At 44.9% G+C, this 25,417-nt stretch overlaps 1 protein-coding gene across 1 annotated transcript in view; it reads right to left on the bottom strand.

Annotated features, from left to right (window-relative positions):
- The window catches only part of RARS1 (arginyl-tRNA synthetase 1), a 687,757-nt gene that overhangs the window by 253,311 nt on the left and 409,029 nt on the right, over nucleotides 1-25,417 (bottom strand). The window contains exon 10 of the mRNA XM_068277415.1: nucleotides 20,084-20,262. Coding sequence (XP_068133516.1) covers nucleotides 20,084-20,262 — 179 coding nt within the window. The remainder of the gene's footprint in view (nucleotides 1-20,083; nucleotides 20,263-25,417) is intronic.

Below are 25,417 nucleotides of genomic sequence, written 5' to 3' on the forward strand. Positions count from 1 at the left end.
AGTGAGGTTGGTTCTCGAGGTCAGACAAGCCAGATCGTAACACACGGACAGATAAAGTACAGATTCAGAAGGCAGAGGCGGAGTCTAGGTACAGGCAGAGTTCGGCAACAGGGTATCAGAAATATCGAGGTACAAGATCAAGAGGCAGAAGCAGAGTCTAAGGACGAGCCGGGGTTCGGCAACAGAGTATCAGAATAGCAAGGTACAAGATCAGAATACAAGAGGATGGTCAGGCAGGCAGAAGGTCATAACAGATAATCACAATCAAACTAGTACTTTAAGCTATCAACAGAATCTAGCTAAGTGTAGGATTACAGCTCCAGCTGGTCCCGGCACACTTAAGGATCTGACTACAGGTCTGAGTGCTCCCACGTATGTGTTCGCAACGCCAGACAAAGAGCAAGTGAACAGCCAGCAGTATATATACACAAGGACCTCTCCAGGACCTCCCTAATTGCTGGACCAATGAGAGTAGTGGACAATGTCAGCTGACCCGCCTGGTCAGCTGACTCCCTTCTGGCTGTTATTTAAGCTCTGCCTCTGTGCGCGCGCGCGTGTCACTCTGAATCTAGGTGGACTATCAGTCCCAGCCACACCAGTACTGTTCTGCAATGTATCCAGTGAACCGAGTGCGGGAGCCGCCTCCAATGCGAATTCCGCCGTTCCCAATGCGGATTCCGCCACTCTGCCTATGCGGCATGCAGCGTTTTTTCCGCGTTGTGACGCCATGCAGGACGCGGAAACAGCCGCCTCACCTTGAGAGGCAGCGGCTTTTCCGTGTTTCATCACAGTACCCCCCCCCCCCGAGGAGTGGACTCCGGACAACTCCCACCAGGTTTCTCGGGGTGTAAGGCATGAAACTCTTTCCTCAATTCATCCGCAGTCCCTGGTACCCATTGTCTCTCCTCAATGCCATACCCCTTCCAGTGTACCAGATACTGTACCAGATACTGTACCGAGTTCTGGACAATGCGTGAGTCCAAAATTTTCTCAATTTCGAACTCAGGTTGACAATCTACCTGGAGAGGGGGAGGAGGAGTAGGGCCCATATGGACTGCAGGTTTGAGCAGGGATACGTGAAATGACCTTACCCCACGCATGCTGGCGGGAAGATCAACGGTATAGGTAACGTTGTTAATCTTTTTCACTATCGGAAATGGACCGACAAACTTGGGGCCCAATTTGTCTGAGGGCTGTTTCAGGGTCAAATGACGTGTGGATACCCACACCAAGTCTCCTGGCTGGAAGCTCCACTCCACCGAACGTCTTTTATCAGCTTGACCCTTCTGATTCAAAAACGCCTTTTGCAAACTCTCACTGTGCGCCAAATGTTTTTAAAAGACTTTTGCCAGGCCTCCAGAGCTGGAAAAGGGGTGGAGGCCACTGGCAATGGTGAAAATTTGGGCAATCTTCCAGACACTACCTGGAACGGAGAAAATCCGGTGGAAGAGCTTCTCAAATTATTTTGCGCGAACTCCGCGAAAGGCAGAAATTTGACCCAGTCGTTCTGCGCCTCTGCAACGTAGCACCTCAAAAATTGCTCTAAAGACTGATTGGTTCTCTCCATTTGACCATTGGTCTGTGGGTGGTAGCCCGATGAAAACGACAGCTTCATGCCCATTTGTTGGCAAAATGCCCTCCAAAATCTAGAAACGAACTGGACTCCCCGATCCGACACTATGTTTTCCGGAATGCCGTGTAGCCGGAAAACATGTGTGATAAACAAGTCGGCCAATTCCTGGGCCGAGGGGAGTCCTTTCAAGGGCACAAAATGGGCCATTTTACTGAAGCAGTCGACTACCACCCAAATGACCGACATACCCTCTGACCTGGGAAGCTCACCTACAAAATCCATGGACAAGTGAGTCCATGGTTCACTCGGAGTGGGCAAAGGCTGTAAGGTACCCACAGGTGCCAGCCAGGAGGGTTTACTTTTTGCGCATACAGCACACTCCCTAACGAACTCCCTGCAGTCTGCTGCCAGAGAAGGCCACCAAGCACACCTGGATACCAGATCCTGAGTTCTGGCTGCCCCCGGGTGTCCCGCATTCTTGTGGGAATGAAACATCTGTAAAATGTGGAGACGAAAGGGTCCTAACCCCTTCCGGTTTCCCCTCGGGAACATCCTGCTGGAAGGGACTCAGGGTCTCCGACCAGTCCTCCCAAGTCTCAGTTAGTGCCGCTAGCACTAACCTCTGTGGGATAATGGATTCTGGGTCAGAGGGCTGGGCTGTCTCCAGCTCAAAACATCTGGACAGGGCATCTGCCTTGATGTTCTTGCTGCCCGGGGGGGGGGACGTAATAATGAACCTGAACCTCGAAAAGAACAATGACCATCGAGCCTGACGGGGACTTAACCTCTTAGCCCCCTCGATGTACTCCAGGTTCTTGTGATCAGTGTACACTGTAATGGTATGCTCTGCTCCTTCCAGCTAGTGACGTCATTCTTCAAAGGCAAGTTTAATGGCCAGGAGCTCTCTGTTGCCGATATCGTAGTTTCTCTCCGCCGGGGAGAACCTACGAGAGAAATAAGCACAAGGATGTAATCTTCCCTGTAACCCTGACCGCTGAGACAGCACAGCCCCCACCCCAACCTCCGAGGCGTCCACCTCAACAATAAAGGGGTAAGAGGTGTCGACATGCCTCAGGATGGGTGCTGAACAAAACAAGGTTTTCAGGGTAGAGAACGCTTGTAGGGCTTCTGGGGTCCAGTGGTTAGTATCTGCCCCCTTTTTTGTGAGACTAGTGAGGGGTGAGATAACAGTGGAGTACCCCTTTATGAACCTCTGATAGTAGTTAGCAAAGCCTAAGAATCTCTGCAAAGACTTTAACCCCACGGGTTGGGGCCACTCTATCACAGCAGAGACCTTGGCAGGATCCATTGACAGACCCGAAGTGGAAATAATGTACCCCAAAAAAGAAACAGATGTCACCTCGAAAATACATTTTTTTCAACTTTGCATAAAGCGAGTTCCGCCTCAGTTTGTCCAGTACAATTCGGACATGTGTTCTGTGCTCAGAGAGGTTGTTGGAAAAGATAAGTATATCGTCCAGGTATACTAACACGAACCTGCCCAACACCTCTCTGAATACCTCATTAATCAATTCCTGGAAGACGGCCGGGGGGCGTTACACAACCCGAAGGGCATCACCAAGTACTCATAGTGCCCGTCGTGTGTGTTAATAAGGCCGTCTTCCTTTTATCGCCCTTTCTGATCCTCACCAGGTTGTATGCGCCCCGCAAGTCTAATTTTGAAAAGACTTTAGCGTTGGTAACTTGAGTGAAAAGGTCATCTATTAGGGGCAAGGGGTAACGATTTTTTATCGTGATTTTATTCAGGCCCCGGTAATCTATGCACGGTCGCAGACTCCCGTCTTTTTTCTTAACAAAAGAAAACTCTGCACCTGCGGGCGACCGGGATGGTCGAATGAACCCCTTAGCTAAATTCTCACGAATATACTCTTGCATGGCCAGTTTCTCTGGCCCGGACAAATTGTAAAGATGACCCCTAGGGGGCATACAACCAGTTTGGAGATCAATGGGGCAATCAAATGGGCGATGCGGCGGTAACTTGTCAGCGGTCTTAGGACAGAACACTTCGGCATACTCAGAATACTGTACTGGAACCCCTTCCAACTGAACCCTGGTCTGGCCCAATGTCACCTTCCCTAAACACTGCTGGTGACAATGATCAGACCAGCTGGTTACCTGACCCGTAGCCCAGTCTATTTGTGGTGAATGGACTTGTAACCACGGCATGCCTAGGATGATAGTGGAGGTTGACACATGTAATACGAAAAACTGTAGTTGTTCCCCATGCAGTACCCCTATCGTGACCTTCACCTCCGTGGTCTGTGACAGGGAACGATTCCGTTGCAGAGGGGAATCGTCTACTGCCGTGACCTGAATGGGGGGTCTCACTGGAGTGAGAGGAATGCCCAACTCCTGAGCAAATTCAAAGTTCATAAAATTAGCCGCTGAGCCAGAATCAATAAAAGCCTCAGTGGCTACAGACTTATTATCCCATGTAATCGTGCAAGGGAGAAGCAATTTTTTCTCTTTATGGGGTGAGAATTGTGTGCCTAGGGTGTCACTCCCCACTACTCCTAGGCAGACTCGTTTCCCGGCTTGTTAGGGCAGTTTCGCACTCTATGCCCCGCTTCTGCACAGTACAGGCACAGTTGTTCAGTCATTCTCCGCCTTCGTTCCACCTGGGTCAGTTTTGATCGACCAATCTGCATTGGCTCGGGTGGAGGCAAGGCCGGAGAGGGTGAGACAGGCGGAGATGGTGTTACTAGGGGTGCAGCGGAAGGTGCCGCGTAAGATGTCACCCTGACACGATGACTGCCCCTAGTCTGTCTCTGATGGCGTAGCCTACGGTCGACTCGAATGGCCGATGAGATGGCCTCATCGACTGTTTTGGGCTCGGGTAAACTTAACATTAGGTCGGAGACCTCCTCCGACAACCCAGACAGGAAGTAATCCATCAGGGCATAGGTGTCAAATCTGGCGGTAACTGACCACCTACGAAATTCGGCCGCATACTCTTCGACTGGATCCTTGCCTTGCCGTAAAAGCTTGAGCTTCCGCTCAGAGGTCGCAGCAAGGTCTGGGTCGTCGTAAATTACGGCCATGGCCTTAAAGAGAATCTGTACTCTAATATTCTTACAATAAAAAGCATACCATTCTATTCATTATTTTCTCCTGTGCCCCTCTGTGCTGTTTCTGCCACTCTCTGCTGCAATCCTGGCTTGTAATTAACAGTTTTAGGCAGTGTTTACAAACAAACTAACCAGTTTCTAATAGGCTCAGCTAAGCATAGTGTGTGAGTCATTCAGAGTGTGCAGGGGGCCTGCAGAGGGTGTGTATCGCTTCTACCAATCACAAGCAGCCCTGCACATTCCACACAATCAAGCCTTAGCCCGACAAACAGGACAGAGGAAAGATACATTGATTTATTACAGAGACAGTGCAGTTAGGAAAGACTGCAGTAAGCCAGAGCAGATTAGAACAGGCATAGGAACTTATAGGATAGAAGAACTAAGGCTGAAAAATTTGTTACAGAGTCTCTTTAAAGAATTCCTCTACTGAGGTCAGAGCTGTGTCTCTAGGGGACAGATTATATGCCCAGGTCTGAGAATCACCGGCCAGTAAAGTCTTGATGAACGTGACTTTCTGGGCCTCAGTACCAGAGGATCGGGGTCTTAATTCAAAATATGATAACACTCTACTCCTAAAATTGCGTTAGTCAGATCTGTGGCCAGAGAACCGTTCTGGAATGGGCATGCGTATGTCTGCGCTAGGAGGGGATCGCACTTCATCCACTGACGTCTGGAGGGTTTGGACGGACCCTGTCAGAGCCTCAATCAATGCTTTGTGTTCACCCAGCACTCGATTGACATTATCCACTGAGGTGGCAAGTTCACCCAGAGGACCAGTGCGTGCGTCCATTTTGTCTTTTGGTCTGGCGTTCTGTAACGAACGGTGGAGCACAGAGAGGATCTGATTACCGGTGATTTGCAGTATCACTGGGAATACAGATGTATACCAGATTATAAGTGATCTGCAGTATCACCGATAATCCGATATACCAGCTAACCTCTGTACTTGAGTAGAGTAGTGTATGGTGTAACAGTAACACTAAGAGGACTGAGCCTCAGTGCAGTGGAGAGTACTGCACGGCTTCCTTCCGAAGACCTAAACTCTCCAAGGCGGGAGGAGTCAGGCTGCGAGTAGGAAGGTAAGTCTGAGAGTGATACTCAGGAGAAAGTGTCACTAACAGGACGGGGAACCGCCTCCAATAGTGAGGTTGGTTCTCGAGGTCAGACAAGCCAGATCGTAACACACGGACAGATAAAGCACAGATTCAGAAGGCAGAGGCGGAGTCTAGGTACAGGCAGAGTTCGGCAACAGGGTATCAGAAATATCGAGGTACAAGATCAAGAGGCAGAAGCAGAGTCTAAGGACGAGCCGGGGTTCGGCAACAGAGTATCAGAATAGCAAGGTACAAGATCAGAATACAAGAGGATGGTCGAGCAGGCAGAAGGTCATAACAGATAATCACAATCAAACTAGTACTTTAAGCTATCAACAGAATCTAGCTAAGTGTAGGATTACAGCTCCAGCTGGTCCCGGCACACTTAAGGATCTGACTACGGGTCTGAGTGCTCCCACGTAAGTGTTCGCAACGCCAGACAAAGAGCAAGTGAACAGCCAGCAGTATATATACACAAGGACCTCTCCAGGACCTCCCTAATTGCTGGACCATGAGAGTAGTGGAAAATGTCAGCTGACCCGCCTGGTCAGCTGACTCCTTTCTGGCTGTTATTTAAGCTCTGCCTCTGTGCGCGCGCGTGTCACTCTGAATCTAGGTGGACTATCAGTCCCAGCCACACCAGTACTGTTCTGCAATGTATCCAGTGAACCGAGTGCGGGAGCCGCCTCCAATGTGGATTCCGCCGTTCCCAATGCGGATTCCGCCGATCCCAATGCGGATTCCGCCGCTCTGCCTATGCGGCATGCTGTGTTTTTTCCGCGTTGTGACGCCATGCAGGACGCGGAAACAGCAGTCTCACCTTGAGAGGCAGCGGCTTTTCTGCGTTTCATCACAATTTCATTGTGATAAGTAATGATGAAGTTATAGACGAATGAATGGAAGGAGCGCAAAAAGGTGAAAATTGCTCTGGTGCTCAAGGGGTAAAACCCCTCAGTGGTGAAGTGGTTAATTTCACTTCTCAAATATCACTGTGTGTGTCTCCTATATGATATATTTAAGTGACATTTTTTATCGTAACAACCAAAGATTTATACAGGAAAATCATAACGATTAACAACGTAGCCCAAATTCGCATCCCACTGTTCACAGACACAGAGCTGTGTTGATAAGTTCACTTCCCACTGGCAGAATTTGTAAAATGCTGACCTTTTCTGGAAAAAAAAAATAGTTGTGTATGCTCAAATATTCGTTCTTCCATTTATTATAACAGAATTGTGTTTCTTTTTTTTTAAACATAATTACTAGTGGACATACCTAAAAAGCCTTGGTCATAAGTTAAACCGCTATTGCAAACAGCAACATCTCTACTGTATTTAAAATAGAAAATCGCTACACCAAAATACTCCCAAAATCGCTAGGTTTAAATAGAAAAATCACATGCCTAGAATCACTAGAAAAATCACTAAAAGCGCTGAGAGTTTGGAATTACGCTAGTTTAGGTGTGCACTCACCCTTAAAGGTACTATGAACTACGTTTCTCGCTTACAGAAGGCAGGAAAATGTGATCGGTTTTGGACTAGTCTATCTCCTCATGTTGGGGTGGGGGGAGGGTTTCTCAGTATTACCTTTTTTCTTTACAAAAGCTATTCCTAGAACTGATCTATACAAACTTAGCCTAGTGTCTAATTGCTCTTTTATTATGTTTATTTGTTTTAAAAGCGAGAATGATTTAGTAGAATGATAAAATGTTCCATAGGGTATGTAGTTTTTTTTCTAGGTCCAGCTTAGTAGCCTCCTTATCCTTTTTCATAGATGTCATTCGGCTGACAAGGTGGCCCCTTATGTAAGCCTTGTGAGCGTCCCACCAATTGCTAGTATTAGTGTCTTCACGGCTGTTAAATCGGAAATATTCCTTTAACAGCAGTGAGAGTTTTTCTACCCATTTAGGATTGGTTAGAATAAAAGGTGGAACTCTCCAGCGTGAGGTGCCAGAAGATTGGAGTTGAGAAATAAAAGTTGTACATATAATTGAGTGGTCTGACAGTGGTGAGTTTAAAATTGTCAACACTTATTTTGGTAGAATATAATTTTGAAGTGAGGATATATTCCAATCTTGAGGAGCTAAAATGGGGATTAGAGAAAAAGGAGAAGTCTATTTTTTGGATGGGCCCCTCTCCATGTATCAGTTAAATTGAATTTTTTCAGTAGTTTTATAAATGATTTTGGAGGAGCAGGTCTGTCAGAAGAATTAGAGGTACACTGGTGGTCTAACTTGAGATTTAAAACTAGATTCATGTCCCCTCCTATAATAATATTAACCGTATCAAATTTTTGAAGGGTCTCTTATTTCTGTGTAAAACGCTCCATTTTTGATCGAGGGTGCATATACAGTGGAGGAAATGATTATTTGACCCCTCACTGATTTTGTAAGTTTGTCCAATGACAAAGAAATGAAAAGTCTCAGAACAGTATCATTTCAATGTTAGGTTTATTTTAACAGTGGCAGATAGCACATCAAAAGGAAAATCGAAAAAATAACCTTAAATAAAAGATAGCAACTGATTTGCATTTCATTGAGTGAAATAAGTTTTTGAACCCTCTAACAATAAAAGACTTAATACTTAGTGGAAAAACCCTTGTTTGCAAGCACAGAGGTCAAACGTTTCTTGTAATTGATGACAAAGTTTGCACACATGTTAAGAGGAATGTTGGTCCACTCCTCTTTGCAGATCATCTCTAAATCCCTAAGGTTTCGAGGCTTTCTCTGTGCAACTCTGAGCTTGAGCTCCCTCCATAGGTTTTCTATTGGATTAAGGTCCGGAGACTGACTAGGCCACTCCATGACCTTAACCCTCCTGGCGGTACAAAAAAATCCGCCAGGAGGGAGCGCAGCAGTTTTTTTTAATCTTTTGTTTCCTATATCATGTAGCGAGCCCAGGGCTCGCTACATGATAGCCGCTGCTCAGCGGCATCCCCCGCCCTCTTCGATCGCCTTCAGCGATCTCCGATCAGGAATTCCCGTTCAAAGAACGGGATTTCCTGGAGGGCTTCCCCCGTCGCCATGGCGACGGGGCGGGATGACGTCACTGACGTCGGGACGTCATTGGGAGTCCCGGGCCACCCCTCGGTGCTGCCTGGCACTGATTGGCCAGGCAGCGCACGGGGTCTGGGGGGAGGGGGTCGGGCGTGCGGCGCGACGGATAGCGGCGATCGTACGCGGGGCGGCGGCGATCAGTGTGCTGGCGCAGCTAGCAAAGTGCTAGCTGCGTCCAGCAAAAAAAAAAAATTAAACAAATCGGCCCAGCAGTGCCTGAGCGGCACCCTCCGGCGGCTTACCCCGAACTACATTCGGGGTTACCACCAAGGTGGTTAATGTGCTTCTTTTTGAGCCACTCCTTTGTTGCCTTTGCTGTATGTTTTGGGTCATTGTCGTGCTGGAACACCCATCCACGACCCATTTTCAGTTTCCTGGCAGAGGGAAGGAGGTTGTCGTTCAGGATTTCACGATACATGGCTCCGTCCATTTTCCCGTTAATGCGATTAAGTTGTCCTGTGCCCTTAGCAGAAAAACACCCCCAAAGCAAAATGTTTCCACCCCCATGCTTGACGGTGGGGACGGTGTTTTGGGGGTCATAGGCAGCATTTTTCTTCCTCCAAACACAGCGAGTTGAGTTAATGCCAAAGAGCTCTATTTTGGTCTCATCAGACCACAGCACCTTCTCCCAGTCACTCACAGAATCATTCAGGTGTTCATTGGCAAACTTCAGACGGGCCTGCACATGTGCCTTCTTGAGCAGGGGGACCTTGCGAGCCCTGCAGGATTTTAATCCATTGCGGTGTAATGTGTTTCCAATGGTTTTCTTGGTGACTGTGGTCCCTGCTAATTTGAGGTCATTCACTAACTCCTCCCGTGTAGTTATAGGATGCTTTTTCACCTTTCTCAGAACCATTGACACCCCACGAGGTGAGATCTTGCGTGGAGCCCCAGAGCGAGGTCGATTGATGGTCATTTTGTGCTCCTTCCATTTTCGAACAATTGCACCAACAGTTGTCACCTTCTCTCCCAGCTTCTTGCTAATGGTTTTGTAGCCCATTCCAGCCTTGTGCAGGTCTACAATTTTGTCTCTGACATCCTTGGACAGCTCTTTGGTCTTTCCCATGTTGGAGAGTTTGGAGTCTGCTTGATTGATTGATTCTGTGGACAGGTGTCTTTTATACAGGTGACTAGTTAATACAGGTGTCCTTAATGAGGGTGACTAATTGAGTAGAAGTGTCTAACCACTCTGTGGGAGCCAGAACTCTTAATGGTTGGTAGGGGTTCAAAAACTTATTTCACTCAATGAAATGCAAATCAGTTGCTATCTTTTATTTAAGGTTATTTTTTCGATTTTCCTTTTCATGTGCTATCTGCCACTGTTAAAATAAACCTACCATTGAAATGATACTGTTCTGAGACTTTTCATTTCTTTGTCATTGGACAAACTTACAAAATCAGTGAGGGGTCAAATAATTATTTCCTCCACTGTATAAGCTAGGAGAGTTGGGGTACCTGATAGTTCACCTTCTACAAAGATATAACGTCCTTCCTTGTCAGTTTTGCTTCCCCAATGACCATAGTGTGCAGATGACTATTAAAAACCCAGAATCTCACTGACTTTTTTTGCACAGATTAGTTACCCCCTCGGCCTATATGCGAGACACCAACTTGATCTGACCTGATGCACATCGGATGCCTGCGGGGAGAGCACCGCGGGAGCGATCGTAAGCCCGCATAGAGAAGACCAGTAGCCGTCACATGCCCTGGGGGGAGAGCAGAGCAGGAGAGATGGATGGCCAGATCACAGCAGGAGCGCTTCTCCGTGCACATTATCTCGTGCTTTCTGCTGTGTCTGCAGCTTGTGAACCCATTGGCTATTTACCCTGCCTGCTCAGGCAGCCAGCCAATAAGAGAACTGACAAGCACAGCTCCTCCAGCCGTCATTTGAAATGGCAGAAGGCATCGGAGATCTGCCTCTGCCTGTTCAGCGCTGAGTTCTCTCTCCCAGCCATCTGCCTGTAGAAGATATACAGGGACACTGTGCAGATAACAGGCTACTCTGCTGGGTAAGATGACACCTCCTCCCCTCTCTTCATTTATCACTTCTGCCTTGCACTGGCCAGGAATGTTTACACTAGCCGGCATCTCTTTGCATCTCCAGTGTAACCCTTTCACTGCTGTTCTCTGAATCAGCTTGGCTTGCAGCACTGGGACTTTGTGGATAATATGCATATATATATATGCACATTTTTGCTTCCTCTTGGTGCTGCACAGTACTATGTTGACTACCCCTTGGATGTAACACTTTCACTGCTGGTGTACACAGCTGGTAAACAGCTGGTGTTAGCTGGTTTAGCTTAGCTTGCAGCACTGGCGCTTTATGAGTAATATGCACAGTAATATGTTCCCTACACCCTGGATGCAACCCTTCCACTGCTGGTGTTAGCTGATTTAACTTGGCTTGCAGCACTGGCACTTTGTAGGTAACTGTCATGCATATATGCACATTTTTGCTTCCACTTTGTGCTGCACTCTTATTTGTTGACTACCTTTCTGAGACAAGCTTATGCACTTTGGGTCCTATGTGAGAAAGGCTCTTTACAAATGTTCTGTTATTTTTTGTAATGATTACTGGTTAAATGGTGCAATCTGTTCAATATAGGGGTGATTTTTGATGTATTTCATATGGGGGTTATTGCCGGTGGGAGGGGAAGCCTCAGGAGCCGCTGCATCCCCTACCCTCGGCCTATATGCGAGTCAATCATTTTCCCCTAGTTTCTGAGGTAAATGTTGGGGGGTCGGCTTATATGCGAGTATATACGGTACTTCAGTTACAAGCAAACAACCCACATGTGTAGATAATTACTCTTAATACGCAATTAACCTGTGTCAATGTGGGCGTATATTATCACAAAACTATGCACGCTTCGGCTAGCTTTCCATTTCTGCGAATTTGGGCCGATTCCTCTGCCACGAATTAGGATGGAATTTGGCAGCCTATAGAACTCTATGTAGAGCATCCAAATTCGTGGCCATGGAAAAATCTGAGGCCCTGCAGCATAATTCTGAGCGTCACCATCCGAATCCCATAGCAATTCATAGCGTGACTAGAGGGATTCGGCTGCGAGACACAAGCAGCTGTGCCGGCATCGCATCTCACAAGACACATGCTGCACATAAGTGGAAATGGGGCCTTAAAGTGTCTGGATAGTGTACTGATTAAGGGCTCTGCCTGACACAGGAGATCAAGGCCCAAATCTCAGCTCTTCCTGTTAGCCAGCACCTATTCAAACCTTGGGCAATGGGCAAGACCCCTAACACGAATACTGCCTATAGACGGAGTCCTAGTGGCTGCTGCTCTTGTGCTTAGAGGCAGCCAGGAGTAAAATGCAATACTGTATAAACGTTCTGTGTCTTGTCTTACAAGAATTATATTACTCCTAGATAAAATGCACTATAAATTACCTTTCTCCTATGTCGCTGTCAATTACAGAGAGCAGTAACAAGCCAGCAGGTTTTAGGCTAGTCCATCTTCCTCATGGGGGCTTTCCAGGACTTTCTTTTCAAAAGCAGCACTCACTGAATGGCAAGTGCTCGGTCCAACTGCCAAAATAGCCAGAAAATGAGTTGACAGGCTGGCTAAGTTTGTATAGATCAGTTCTAGGAAGAGCGTTTGTAAAGAAAAAAGGTAATACTGAGAAACCATCCCCCCACTCCGACATGAGGAGATGGACTAGTCCAAAACTGATCACATTTTCTTGCCTTCTGTAAGCGAGAAACCTAGTTCATAGTGCCTTTAAGGGTGAGTGCACACCTAAAACCTATAGCGTAATTCCAAACGCTCAGCGCTTTTAGAAGTGATTTTTCTAGTGATTCTAGGCATGTGATTTTTCTATTTAAACCTAGCGATTTTGGGAGTATTTTGGTGTAGCGATTTTCTATTTTAAATACAGTAGAGATGTTGCTGTTTGCAATAGCAGTTTAACTTTTGACCAAGGCTTTTTAGGCATGTATACTAGTAATTATGTTAAAAAAAAAACGAAAACACAATTGTGTTATAATAAATGGAAGAACGAATATTTGAGCATACACAATTATTATTTTTTTTTTCCAGAAAAGGTCAGCATTTTACAAATTCTGCCAGGGGGAAGTGAAATTATGAACACAGCTCTGGGTCTGTGAACAGTGGGATGCGAATTTGGGCTACGTTGTTAATCATCATGATTTTCCTGTATAAATCGTTGGTTGTTCTGATAAAAAAAAAAATGTCACTTAAATATATCATATAGGAGACACACACAGTGATATTTGAGAAGTGAAATGAAGTTTATTGCATTTACAGAAAGTGCAAAGAAAATAACATGAGTCAAATAGCGTGTCCGCTCAAGACAGCAGCCTAAATGAACTGGCTTATTTGGAGTCCTTTTATACTTCCTGGACAGTCACATGGGTGTGTTCCCAACTCCACCCATTTGTGAAAAAAAAGTCCTGGTGATTGGTCCCTGGGCTTGTCAGAAAATGGCCCAGCCAATCAAAGGGACTCTCCGTTGGGACCCATTGATACCAGATAACCCCTTATTCTATGTCCACTACACTCCTTAGATCAATATTTCATTTCCCTCTGTGTTTAAGATACTTAATAATCCATAGACTAGTCGCTCATGGTAGCGCCAATACGCAGAGTAAGAAGTATCGTATTTCCGCACTTCCCATTGGCTAACACCTTTTCCGAGCTCAGCAGCAGAGTGCCCAAGCAGATTCTGGTCACACCCATCTCCCAACAACTCACCAATCAGCTCTCTCCACGGAACGCGTCCAATAAGTCCGTGCGGGAACTTATGTACTGAGGCACAGGATGAGTCACTACTCATGCGAGTGGCTCATCTCGCAGAGCGACTCACCACAGGAGTCAGTGCTGAACAACTGCTCCATCTCTGGTTCGATTCCCACCCTCAGCTAAAACATTTAATACCTCTGTATTATTAACTCATATTTATATGGGAGGAAATTACTGTGTAGTACTCAATTGGGAATATATATTAATTTCTATTCTATTGTTGTATAGCTCATATGATGGTAGGTAAAAACAACACAGGTGTTAATTTATTTTTAGGAAGATCATATAGCAGTAGGAGGATCTTGGCAATCATACTCCCTCATACAATGGGGCCCATAAAATGCCCTTAATGATCAAAGGAGGGAGAAGTGGAAGAGAGAAGGGTCCATTATTGGTCTTATTAACCCCCATGTATACTAAGGTTAGTTGTCATTGCCGAAGCTTCAGACAGAAATACACAGCTAGAGGTTCACTATAAAAGAATATGTGTAAACATTTCCATATTCTCTAGAGTTCTTAACCCCCCAAACATCCCATAATTCCATACGCAGGGAAGGGGTAAAGGCTGCATAATAGGGGGCTGATACTAAGGACACCGATATATATATATATATATATATATATATATATATATATATATATAAATATGGAAACCATTCAGGTGCACATATACATAAAGTCGAGATAGAAAAAACATATATATTAATATATTACCTTGAGGATTGGCAATAGTTCTTCCATAAATATACATATTCAAATACCCTGTTATACAGAAGGGGGGGGGGGAACACCGCTCTGGGGATAGTCCCTTACTGCAATAAACTATAGGAAAGGTGCATATGTGAAGCCTTCATTAAGGCCAACTGGTGACATGGTACCAAGTCTATAAATCCACTTTGCCTCCAGTTGTCTAAGCTTGAGGTCCAGGTTACCACCCCTGGGGCCTAGTTGCCATTGCTGTATCACCCAAAATCTCAAGAATGCTGGATCCCCAGCATGCATCTCCTCAAAGTGTCTTGCCACTGATGTATTTCGCTTATGTTTAATGTCCCCAATATGTTCTAGAATTCTAGTTTTCACAGCTCTAGTGGTTTCCCCTATATAGATCAACGGGCATGGACATTTCAGGGCATAGACCACTCCCTCCGTGTCACAGTTAAAGAAGTCTAGTAGTCTATAGACCCTGTAGTTTTTGGGGGCTTTAAACGCTTTACATTTCTCCACGTTATTGCATGCTTTGCATCTACCACATTTGAACATATCGTTCAATACTGGGTTCAACCAAGTTCGCTTTTTCTCTTTAAATTTTGTGACCTTTGCAGGCAAAAACGAGTGCATTAAGGAGTCACTGAGATTTTTCCCCCTCCTGTATGTGAAGCGGGGGGTTAATGGTAGGAAGGCCTTATGTGGGTCCAGTTGTAAAATTGACCAGTGTCTCTCCACTATTTTTCTTATGTATCTGTAAATGTATTGATTATTCTAATTGCATTATCTTTCTCCCCAGTGTTCATTTTCTTTCTTGGTATCAGTAATTCCTGTCTTTGTTTCTTTTGCTTGGGTCTCTGCTGTCAACAGCACATTTTCTGGGTACCCCCTTTCCCTAAATCGCCTGTACAGATTTTGGCACTCTAAATCAAAATCATCCGGATTTGAGCAATTTCTTCTTCCCTTAGGTATTGGCCTCTGGGGATCCCTTTTTTTAAGGGGGGCTGGGTGAAAACTCTCCCAGTTCAGGAGAGAGTTTGTGGATGTTGGCTTTCTAAAGATTGTAGTGTCAAGCCCTCCACTTTGATTTTCCCGATGTGTACATCCAGGAAATTTATGGAGTTGTAATCAATTTCATATGTGAAATACATCCCTATGTCGTTCGTATTCAAGATGTCAACAAACTCTACAAACATCTCTCTGGGGCCGTCCCACAAGACAAAGATGTCGTCTATGAAACGGCCCCAAAAGACGATATGGGAGGCATAGACCACAAGCTCTTCTCCGAATACTGTAGTGTTCTCCCACCAACCAAGAAAGAGATTGGCGTACGTGGGAGCACAGGCCGCCCCAATGGCGCATCCCCTCTCCTGTCTGAAGAACTGATTTTGAAAAACAAAATAATTGTGTGTCAAATTGAATTTAAGAAGTTGTAAAATAAACTCAGAATGATCCCTCAGATGTATACTTCTTGCTTGTAGGAAGTAGTCAACTGCCCTCAGGCCTAAATCATGCCCTATATTGTTGTAGAGGGCTTCTACATCTAGACTCGCCAGTAGTATATTATCTGTTACTTTGATATCATTGATCTTATTTAACAGGTCCATCGTGTCCCGAAGGTACGATGGCACACTCTCCACAAATGGTCTCAGGAAGTAGTCAACATATTTACTGATATTCTCAGTCAAGCTCCCATTTCCGGACACTATTGGACGACCAGGGGGATCATGTAAGTTTTTGTGTACTTTTGGGAGTGCATAAAAAGTCGGGACAGTCGGATGTTTATTTAATACACAGTCAAAGTCTGTACTTTCCAGAATACCATTTTCCTTTGCCTATTTAAGAATCGATTCTAGTTTGCTGTAATAGGAACTAGTAGGGTTATTCTCCAATTTTTTATACTGTTTCTGATCATCTAGAAGTCTGGAACACATCTGTACGTATTTCTCTCGTGTCATTATCACAATATTTCCTCCCTTATCAGATTTCTTGATGACAAGGTCATCATTTGACATCAACCTATCAAGGGCTAGCTGCTCATTGACATTTAAATTACTCTGCTCCCTACATGGAGTACTGATGAGGTGTTCCAAGTCCCTTGTCACCACATCAAGAAAACACTGGATGTTGGGATAGCTTGAAATACTAGGACAGAATTTGCTCTTCTGGTACAGATTGCTTTTAGGTATATCTGTGTGTTTCCCGTTGCATTGTCCTCCAAGAGAGCATTCAATGCCTTAGTTACTTCCCGTTCCTTTTCTGCTACCCTTCTGGAAGCCATAGTGGGGGTGTTCATGAATTTGTGAACTGCCAATTTCCTAGCAAAAAGATTAATGTCTTTAACAGTTTCAAAAAGATCAAAGTGGGGGGTAGGAACAAATGATAAACCCTTTGACAAGACTGCAATTTCCAAGGTATCAAGTTCATATTTAGAGAGATTAATAACTTTTAGACCATCTCCTACATTATTGTCCTCATTATCTACTACCATTCCTCCTCTTTCTGTCCTTTCTTGTAGGGTTTGTAGCCCCATCTATTTCGGTTTCTTAGATTGCGTGGTGTCCCCTCCACTGGGGGATGCTGTCCCCGTGGTCTCCCCCTGCCTTTTGGCTTTTTTGGTTTTGCTGGTGATTCCCCCGACTTAGAATTCTCACTTTGATCACTTTCAGAGTCTGTTGTATCAGTGCCACCCACTGGATTACCACCATCCTTTGGTGGAACACCCTTTGGAGTGCGTTTCCAGTTATACACTTTATCATTTTTAAAATCATTACAATCTCTCAAATATTTGCTGTGTTTCTTTGATTTAATTACTTATTTGTGATTTTGTACTTTGTTCTGTAGTTTATCTTCTAGTTCTCTGAAAGAGGGGTGAGATTTAAATGTCATAACCTTTTTAAGTTCTTCAGCTAGTTTGCTATTAATATTTTCTAGAGCTTTAATTTCAAAGTCTCTAAGATAAGTCATCAGTTCCAAGGTTTGTCTAGTTTTTAGCTTATTCCAGCCACTCATAAAATCCACATTTTCAGTATGCTTATGTGGGACAACCAGATTACGAAGTCCTCTCACAGTTATTTTCTCTTTAATATAACTATTGAAACTACTAATCTCCCACCAGCTTTTATTGTGTTCTTTATAGGCATTAAAGATTTTTCTGAAAGCATCATTTATTTCAGAGTCAGGGGTAGCCACAGAGGTCGTTACATCATCCTTTCCCTCTATGATAGAAAATACCTCTTTTGCTTCAGCAATTAATTGGTTAACATCTGGTATTGAATCCAGAAAACCAGCCATATTTTGAGTGTAAGCAAGCAGTCCTTTCAAGAGAGGCAAGGGTGTCAGGTCACCCTAATCAAATTCAAACAGTATTCACAAACACCTGATTACTTAAACTAACAGCACAATTGTTGCCTCTTTAGTAGGATATAAAACGTAACTTTTAATAAATAAAGATATAAAATACACCCTGAGCTGGCTGTCTTAATTACAAACTCATAACTTATGAACTAGGGGTCTATAATAAACAACACTGGAAAGATTACTTCCCCCCCCCTTACAGTTCATATCGTCAATAATAATTTACACAAAACCCCCACCAAAATAACCCAACATGTTTCACTTCCTAGCGGAAGCTTTTTCAAGGGGAACAAAGTGAAGTGCAAAAGTGCATTGGTGCTAAGGTACAATATTATTAAAACAAAGAAAATAACATGAGTCAAATAGCGTGTCCGCTCATGACAGCAGCCTAAATGAACTGGCTTATTTGGAGTCCTTTTATACGTCCTGGACAGTCACATGGGTGTGGGTGTGTTCCCAACTCCACCCATTTGTGAAAAAAAGTCCTGGTGATTGGTCCCTGGGCTTGTCAGAAAATGGCCCAGCCAATCAAAGGGACTCTCCGTTGGGACCCATTGATACCAGATAATCCCTTATTCTATGTCCACTACACTCCTTAGATCAATATTTCATTTCCCTCTGTGTTTAAGATACTTAATAATCCATAGACTAGTCGCTCCTGGTAGCGCCAATAAGCACAGTAAGAAGTATCGTATTTCCGCGCTCCCCATTGGCTAACACCTTTTCCGAGCTCAGGAGCAGAGTGCCCAATCAGATTCTGGTCACACCCATCTCCCATGGGAGATTAGGCAGGTGCATACATTTGGGCACTGTTGTCATTTTATTGATTCTAAAACCTTTAGAGCTAATTTTTGGAAATCAAATTGGTTTGTTAAGCTAAGTGACCCCTGACCTACATACACAGGTGAATCCAATTATAAGAGAGTATTTAAGGGGGTTAATTGTACGTTTCCCTCCTCTTTTAAATTTCTCTGAAGAGTAGCAACATGGGTGTCTCAAAAAAACTCTCAAATGACCTGAAGACAACGATTGTTCACCATCATGGTTTAGGGGAAGGATACAGAAAGCGGTCTCAGAGAGTTCAGCTGTCTGTTTCCACTGTTAGGAACATATTGAGGAAATTGAAGACCACAGGTTTAGTTCAAGTTAAGGCTCGTAGTGGCAGACCAAAAAAAAGCTCGGATAAACAGAAGCAACGAATGGTGAGAACAGTCAAGAGTCAACCCACAGACCAGCACCAAAGACCTACAGCATCATCTTGCTGAAGATGAGCCACTGTGCATTGTTCAAGTATTCGGCGCACTTTACACAAGGAGATACTGTATGCAGAGGAAGCCTTTTCTCTGCCCACAGTACAAACAGAGCCACTTGAGGAATGCTAAAGCACATTTGGACAATGCAGCTTCGTTTTGGAATAAGGTGCTGTGGACTGATGAAACTAAAATTGAGTTATTTGGGCATAACAAGGGGCATTATGCATTGAGGAAAAACAACATAACATTTCAAGAAAAACACCGGCTACCTACAGTAAAATATGGTGGTGGTTCCATCATGCTGTGGGACTGTGTGGCCAGTGCAGGGACTGGGAATCTTGTCAAAGTTGAGGGACGCATGGATTCCACTCAGTATCAGCAGGTTCTGGAGACCAATGTCCAGGAATCAGTGACAAAGCTGAAGCTGCGCCGGGGCTGGGCCTTTCAACAAGACAACAACCCTAAACACTGCTCAAAATTCACTAAGGCATTCATGCAGATGAACAAGTACAACATTCTAGAATGGCCAATCTAAGTCCCCAGACCTGAATATAATTAAAAATCTGTGGTGTGAGTTAAAGAGAGCTGTCCATGCTCAGAAGCCATCAAACATGAATAAACTAGATGTTTTGTAAAGAGGAATGGTCCAAAATGCCTTCAACCAGAATCCAGACTCTCATTGGAACCTACAGGAGGCATTTGGAGGCTGTAATTTCTGCAAAAGGAGGATCTACTAAATATTGATTTCATTTCCTTTTTAGGGTACCCAAAATTATGCACCCGTCTAATTTTGCTTAAACAATTATTGCACACTTTCTGTAATTCCAATAAACTCCATTTCACTTCTCAAATGTGTGTCTCCTATATGATATATTTAACTGACATGTTTTATCTTAACAACCAACAATTTATACAGGAAAATCATGATTATTAACAACGTTGCCCAAACTTCCGCATCCCACTGTAGAGAGAGGTGTGTGTGTGTGTGTGTGTGTGTGTGTGTGTGTGTGTGTGTGTGTGTGTGTGTGTGTGTGTGTGTGTGTGTGTGTGTGTGTGTGTGTGTGTGTGTGTGTGTGTGTGTGTGTGTGTGTGTGTGTGTGTGTGTGTGTGTGTGTGTGTGTGTGTGTGTGTGTGTGTGTGTGATGGCGCACTTTTATTCCAATGAAAATCCTTTTACCTGTCCATTATCCACCACATAAATAATGACATCAGCTTTCTCCTCAAAAATCCTTTGTTTCAAAGCAGCCAAGTCAGATGTGTCATATGTAAAACCACCATCAGATTTTTCAATTGTTAAAGGTACAATGCATCCATGAGGAAAAACAACTTTTCTTCCATCATCAACTTTAACAAGACCTTAAAAAAAAAAAAAAAAAAAGTTAGTAAAATGAATTAAAATTTTAAAATGTAACTCCATTACTATTTTCATTCTGCTGATGAGATTATCACAACCTTTTTGGATATCAGGTGATTGGAGTTACTCAACAAATAAGGAGGCACTAGGAATAATGGCAAACTAAAGGGTATTATTATTAGGGAAGAGGCAGAAGATTTAGTTAGATTTTTAATGCAGATTCTTTTTCCTTTCAGGATTATTGAGGATACATTTATAATAGGTTAGATATTAAAGTAAAAGAGAGCAGAGACTGTAAACAAATGCTTCCCAACAAAACATGCAAAACATTCACTTTCCTGGCCCTATTGTTTACCTTCATGATTGTTATTAAAGGGACTCTGAAGCCTCACAAAATCTCCCTTTTTACTTACAAATCCTCTTGTGCAATATGGTACTAGCTGAAACGCCGCTATCCCGAGGCTAAACGAGTCCTCTTTGTCCCCCAAATCCCCGGGGCAAAAATCCGGGGATCGCTTCCTATAAGAGGCAGGGCTATCGGCTGTAACCCTGCCTCTAGGCGCTTCAAACTGCTCCAATCGCCGCCTTTCCCGCCCCTCTCAGTCTTCCTTCACTGAGAGGGGCGGAGATCCGTGCGCAGATTGACGCGCTTGAGGCAGGGTTACAGACGAAAGCCCTGCCTCCCGGGCAGCAAAATCCACGACCAAGAAAGTCGTGGATTTTTGCCCCAGGGATTTGGGGGACAAAGAGGACTCGTTTAGCCGCGGGATAGCGGCGTTTCAGCTAGTACCATATTGCGCAAGAGGATTTGTAAGTAAAAAGGGAGATTTTGTGAGGCTTCAGAGTCTCTTTAAAGAGGAACTGTAACGACAAAACGGCCCCTGGGGGGTACTCACCTCGGGTGGGGGAAGCCTCAGGATCCTAATGAGGCTTCCCACGCCGTCCTGCGTCCCTCGAGGGTCTCGCTGTAGCCCTCCGTACAGCGGTGACGCAATATTTACCTTCCTGGCTCCTGCGCAGGCGCTCTGATGGCTGTCGGCGCCGAAGTAGGCGGAAATACCCGATCGTCGTCGGGTCTGCTCTACTGCGCAGGCGCAAGTTTCCGGCGCCTGCGCAGTAGAGCGGACCCGACGGAGATCGGGTATTTCCGTCTATTTCCGTGCCGAAAGTCGCCACAGCGCCCCCGCTGGAGCCAGCAAAGGTAAATATTGAACTGACAGTCGGCACAATCGCCGGCTGTTCGGAGGGCTGCAGCGAGACCCCCGTGGGACAGAGGACGGCGTGGGAAGCCTCATTAGGATCCCGAGGCTTCCCCCACCCGAGGTGAGTACCCCCCAGGGGATGTTTTTCATGTTACAGAGTCTCTTTAAGGACATCATGATGAAAGTAGGGATGGTCAAAGAAAGGCAAGTAAGTCTGAGTTAGTGCAGGTTTATGCAAATATATACAAGTAGTCCCCGGTTAACGAACAAGATAGGGACTGTAGATTTGTTCTTAAAGCGGAATATAACCCTGCATTTCAACTTTGCTCTAAAACATTATTTACAGTATATTATATGCAACCAGCATTTTTTTTTTAACTAGACCAGCATTGGAAGGGTTACACAGGGCTTTAAAGTTCCTGGAGATTTCTGCAGACGCATCCGAAGCTGACATAAATACATTTTGTTTACATAAATGTATCTAAATGTTGAATGTGACTCACTCTCTCTGAATGAGAAGGAGCTGGAGGACAGCCAAAGAGTGTGTAACATTTCTCAATAGAGACATTTAACTAAATAGAATGTATCTATCTGAACTTCTGCATATCTCTCCACGGAACTTTTTTTTTTTTTTTTTCAGATAAGTTTTTTTATTGTTTTATATAAACAACACAATACATGTACATGACAATCATATGCAGTACATATCATAGCAACAACAAGATTTATTAGGGTGCGGTTAGGCCGCCAAAACATTCCTATACCACACCTCCAATGGCCACCCCCCCACCCCCACCCTCCCCTCTCTCGTGGTCTCACTCCACACCCCACCACTCATTCAGGAGAAACTAGGTCGTAGCAGCATCTCACTTTTTCAGGTTGAGTTATAGTCTATTCCTTGCTTTTTAATATATTCCAACCAAGGTATCCAAATATTGTCAAATTTAAGAGGACAATTCCGTTGAATGTAAGTAAGTTTATATAGAGACAGTGATGCATTAACTGTAATAATCCAGTCTGCACCTGTCGGGGGGGGGGGGGGGGAGGGGGGGGGGTGCCAGAATCCAATGTAAAATTATTGTTTTCCTAGCAAAGTAGCACAACATATCCCAAAGAAGAACCAATCTTCTGGATGGTGTAATCTCCCCCGAGATTCCCAATGAGTGTGTCTTAGGGTCAAGATCTATATGACGTTCAAATATTTTCTGAAGTACTACATTCGTTTGTTCCCAGAATATATGGATTTCGGGGCACTCCCACACCATATGCATAAAATCAGCAGTATGATATTTACAACGAGGACATTCCGCAGTTCTACCAGAGTACATCTTAGCCAGTCTAGCAGGTGTGTAATATGTTCTATGAATAAATTTAAGTTATATAAGTCTATCCTTTATAGAAATTAAGTATTCTCCTGAGGCTTCGAGCAGGTCCCTCCACTCCAGCCCCTCCAAACCAGGCACATCAATTTTCCAAATTTGATAAAGTCGATCCAGCTTATAGCCAGAACTCTCCTGCAGATTCGCATAAATTGTTGATAGGGGGGATTCAAGATATTTTTGAAGAAGAAGAGCTTCGAGAGGGTCTGATTTAAGTGTAATCGTTCTCGGGAACTGGGAGCGAGCGGCATGACGTATTTGGAGGAATCTAAAAAAACATTTTATTAGAAAGGGAGAATTCTGTTTTAACCACTTGATGACCCACCCTTTACTCCCCCTTAAGGACCAGCGCTGTTTTAGCTGATCTGTGCTGGGTGGGCTCTGCAGCCCCCAGCACAGATCAGCGTGCAGGCAGAGCGACCAGATCGCCCCCCTTTTTTCCCCACTAGGGGGATGATGTGCTGGGGGGGTCTGATCGCTCCTGCCTGCCGGGTGTTGCGGGGGGGGCACCTCAAAGCCCCCCTCCGTGGCGAAATCCTCCCCCTCCCTCTCCTACCTGGCCCCCCCGGCGATCGAGGCTGCACAGGACGCTATCCGTCCTGTGGAGCCAGTGACGGGACGTCCCCTGTCACATGGCAGCGATCCCCGGCCGCTGATTGGCCGGGGATCGCCGATCTGCCTTACGGCGCTGCTGCGCAGCAGCGCCGTACAATGTAAACAAAGCGGATTATTTCCGCTTGTGTTTACATTTAGCCTGCGAGCCGCCATCGGCGGCCCGCAGGCTATTCACGGAGCCCCCCGCCGTGATTTGACAGGAAGCAGCCGCTCGCGCGAGCGGCTGCTTCCTAATTAATCATATATAATTATAATCAGACAGCGCTAGGAAAATATTAAAACTTTAATACGACCTCACAGATAGAGTAAACGGTGTACGTAGCCCATAGGCATAGTTTGGTTAAAAGCATATCATAATAACATGCAAAATGTATAAATAGATAAAACATTGAGCTGTGCAACTCATAAAAACACTGGATAAATATCAGGTTCAGCTGGTGATAGAATTCCTAAGGAAAGTGCTGTAATTGATCGTCAAGATGACAATGCCTAGTCTCAAGAATCTGAGTAAATATGCACCCAACTGCCTGGTTAGGCGACTGAGTCAGATCATTCAATCTGAATGCTATACTCTGATGGATGTTGGGATCTGTGCTCCAATTTGTAACAGCTTCTGTTGGTAGCATAGATTAAATACTGCTCCTTTAAGAGAGCTAGCAGCGTGTGCTGCTCCTGGGAAAAGATGGTTTATGGCCCAATACTTGAAGCTGTAAAGTTCTGGCAGAAAGTTTCCTTAATGTCCTGCTTCCTTTCAATAGTCCAGTTAAACGGACAACTTTACACAGGAAAAGTGGCGCTGCCGAGGAGATGAAAACCACGGAGTTCCGATCACCAGACCGTAACGTCCTGGAACTTAATAACCACGCCTCTTCCCTGTAATGTGTGACGTCACACGTGATGCCTGATGCTGACGTTTCGGGAGGAACGCCTCCCTTTCTCAAAGCTGGCAACACGAGGGATAGAGGGGGCTGGCTTTTAAGCTGTGCTGATGCGCTGATTGTCAGTTAAATGCATAGAGTTCTAATTCTTTATTCAGTCCATGCGGAATTAAAGTATCTAGATCGTTCCAGGACGTTACGGTCTGGTGATCGGAACTCCGTGGTTTTCATCTCCTCGGCAGCGCCACTTTTCAGGGAGCGGGGCAGCCTGCCCGACACTGCGCATCTTCACCATCTAGTGCAGTTCGTCCAGACTCTCTCGCTGTGCTGCCGGCCGGGGCCAGCGAGATAGAGCGGCTCCCTCCAGGACTCAGGTCACCCACAAGCAGATCAGTGCGGACCGTGAGTACGGAAACATCTTGTCTAATGCATATGAGGATTTCATTACCAAGTTGCATATTCACTGGACTGTTCTTAAGTGAATAAGGATCCCTGTGTAAAGTTGTCCGTTTAACTGGACTATTGAAAGGAAGCAGGACATTAAGGAAACTTTCTGCCAGAACTTTACAGCTTCAAGTATTGGGCCATAAACCATCTTTGCCCAGGAGCAGCACACGCTGCTAGCTCTCTTAAAGGAGCAGTATTTAATCTATGCTACCAACAGAAGCTGTTACAAATTGGAGCACAGATCCCAACATCCATCAGAGTATAGCATTCAGATTGAATGATCTGACTCAGTCGCCTAACCAGGCAGTTGGGTGCATATTTACTCAGGTTCTTGAGACTAGGCATTGTCATCTTGACGATCAATTACAGCACTTTCCTTAGGAATTCTATCACCAGCTGAACCTGATATTTATCCAGTGTTTTTATGAGTTGCACAGCTCAATGTTTTATCTATTTATACATTTTGCATGTTATTATGATATGCTTTTAACCAAACTATGCCTATGGGCTACGTACACCGTTTCCTCTATCTGTGAGGTCGTATTAAAGTTTTAATATTTTCCTAGCGCTGTCTGATTATAATTATATATCATTGTTTTAAGGAGTTGGGTATCCTTGATCAGATTCAGCTGCTGA

This window comes from Hyperolius riggenbachi, chromosome 3, assembly GCF_040937935.1.
Source record: "Hyperolius riggenbachi isolate aHypRig1 chromosome 3, aHypRig1.pri, whole genome shotgun sequence".
NCBI classification, from domain to species: domain Eukaryota; kingdom Metazoa; phylum Chordata; class Amphibia; order Anura; family Hyperoliidae; genus Hyperolius; species Hyperolius riggenbachi.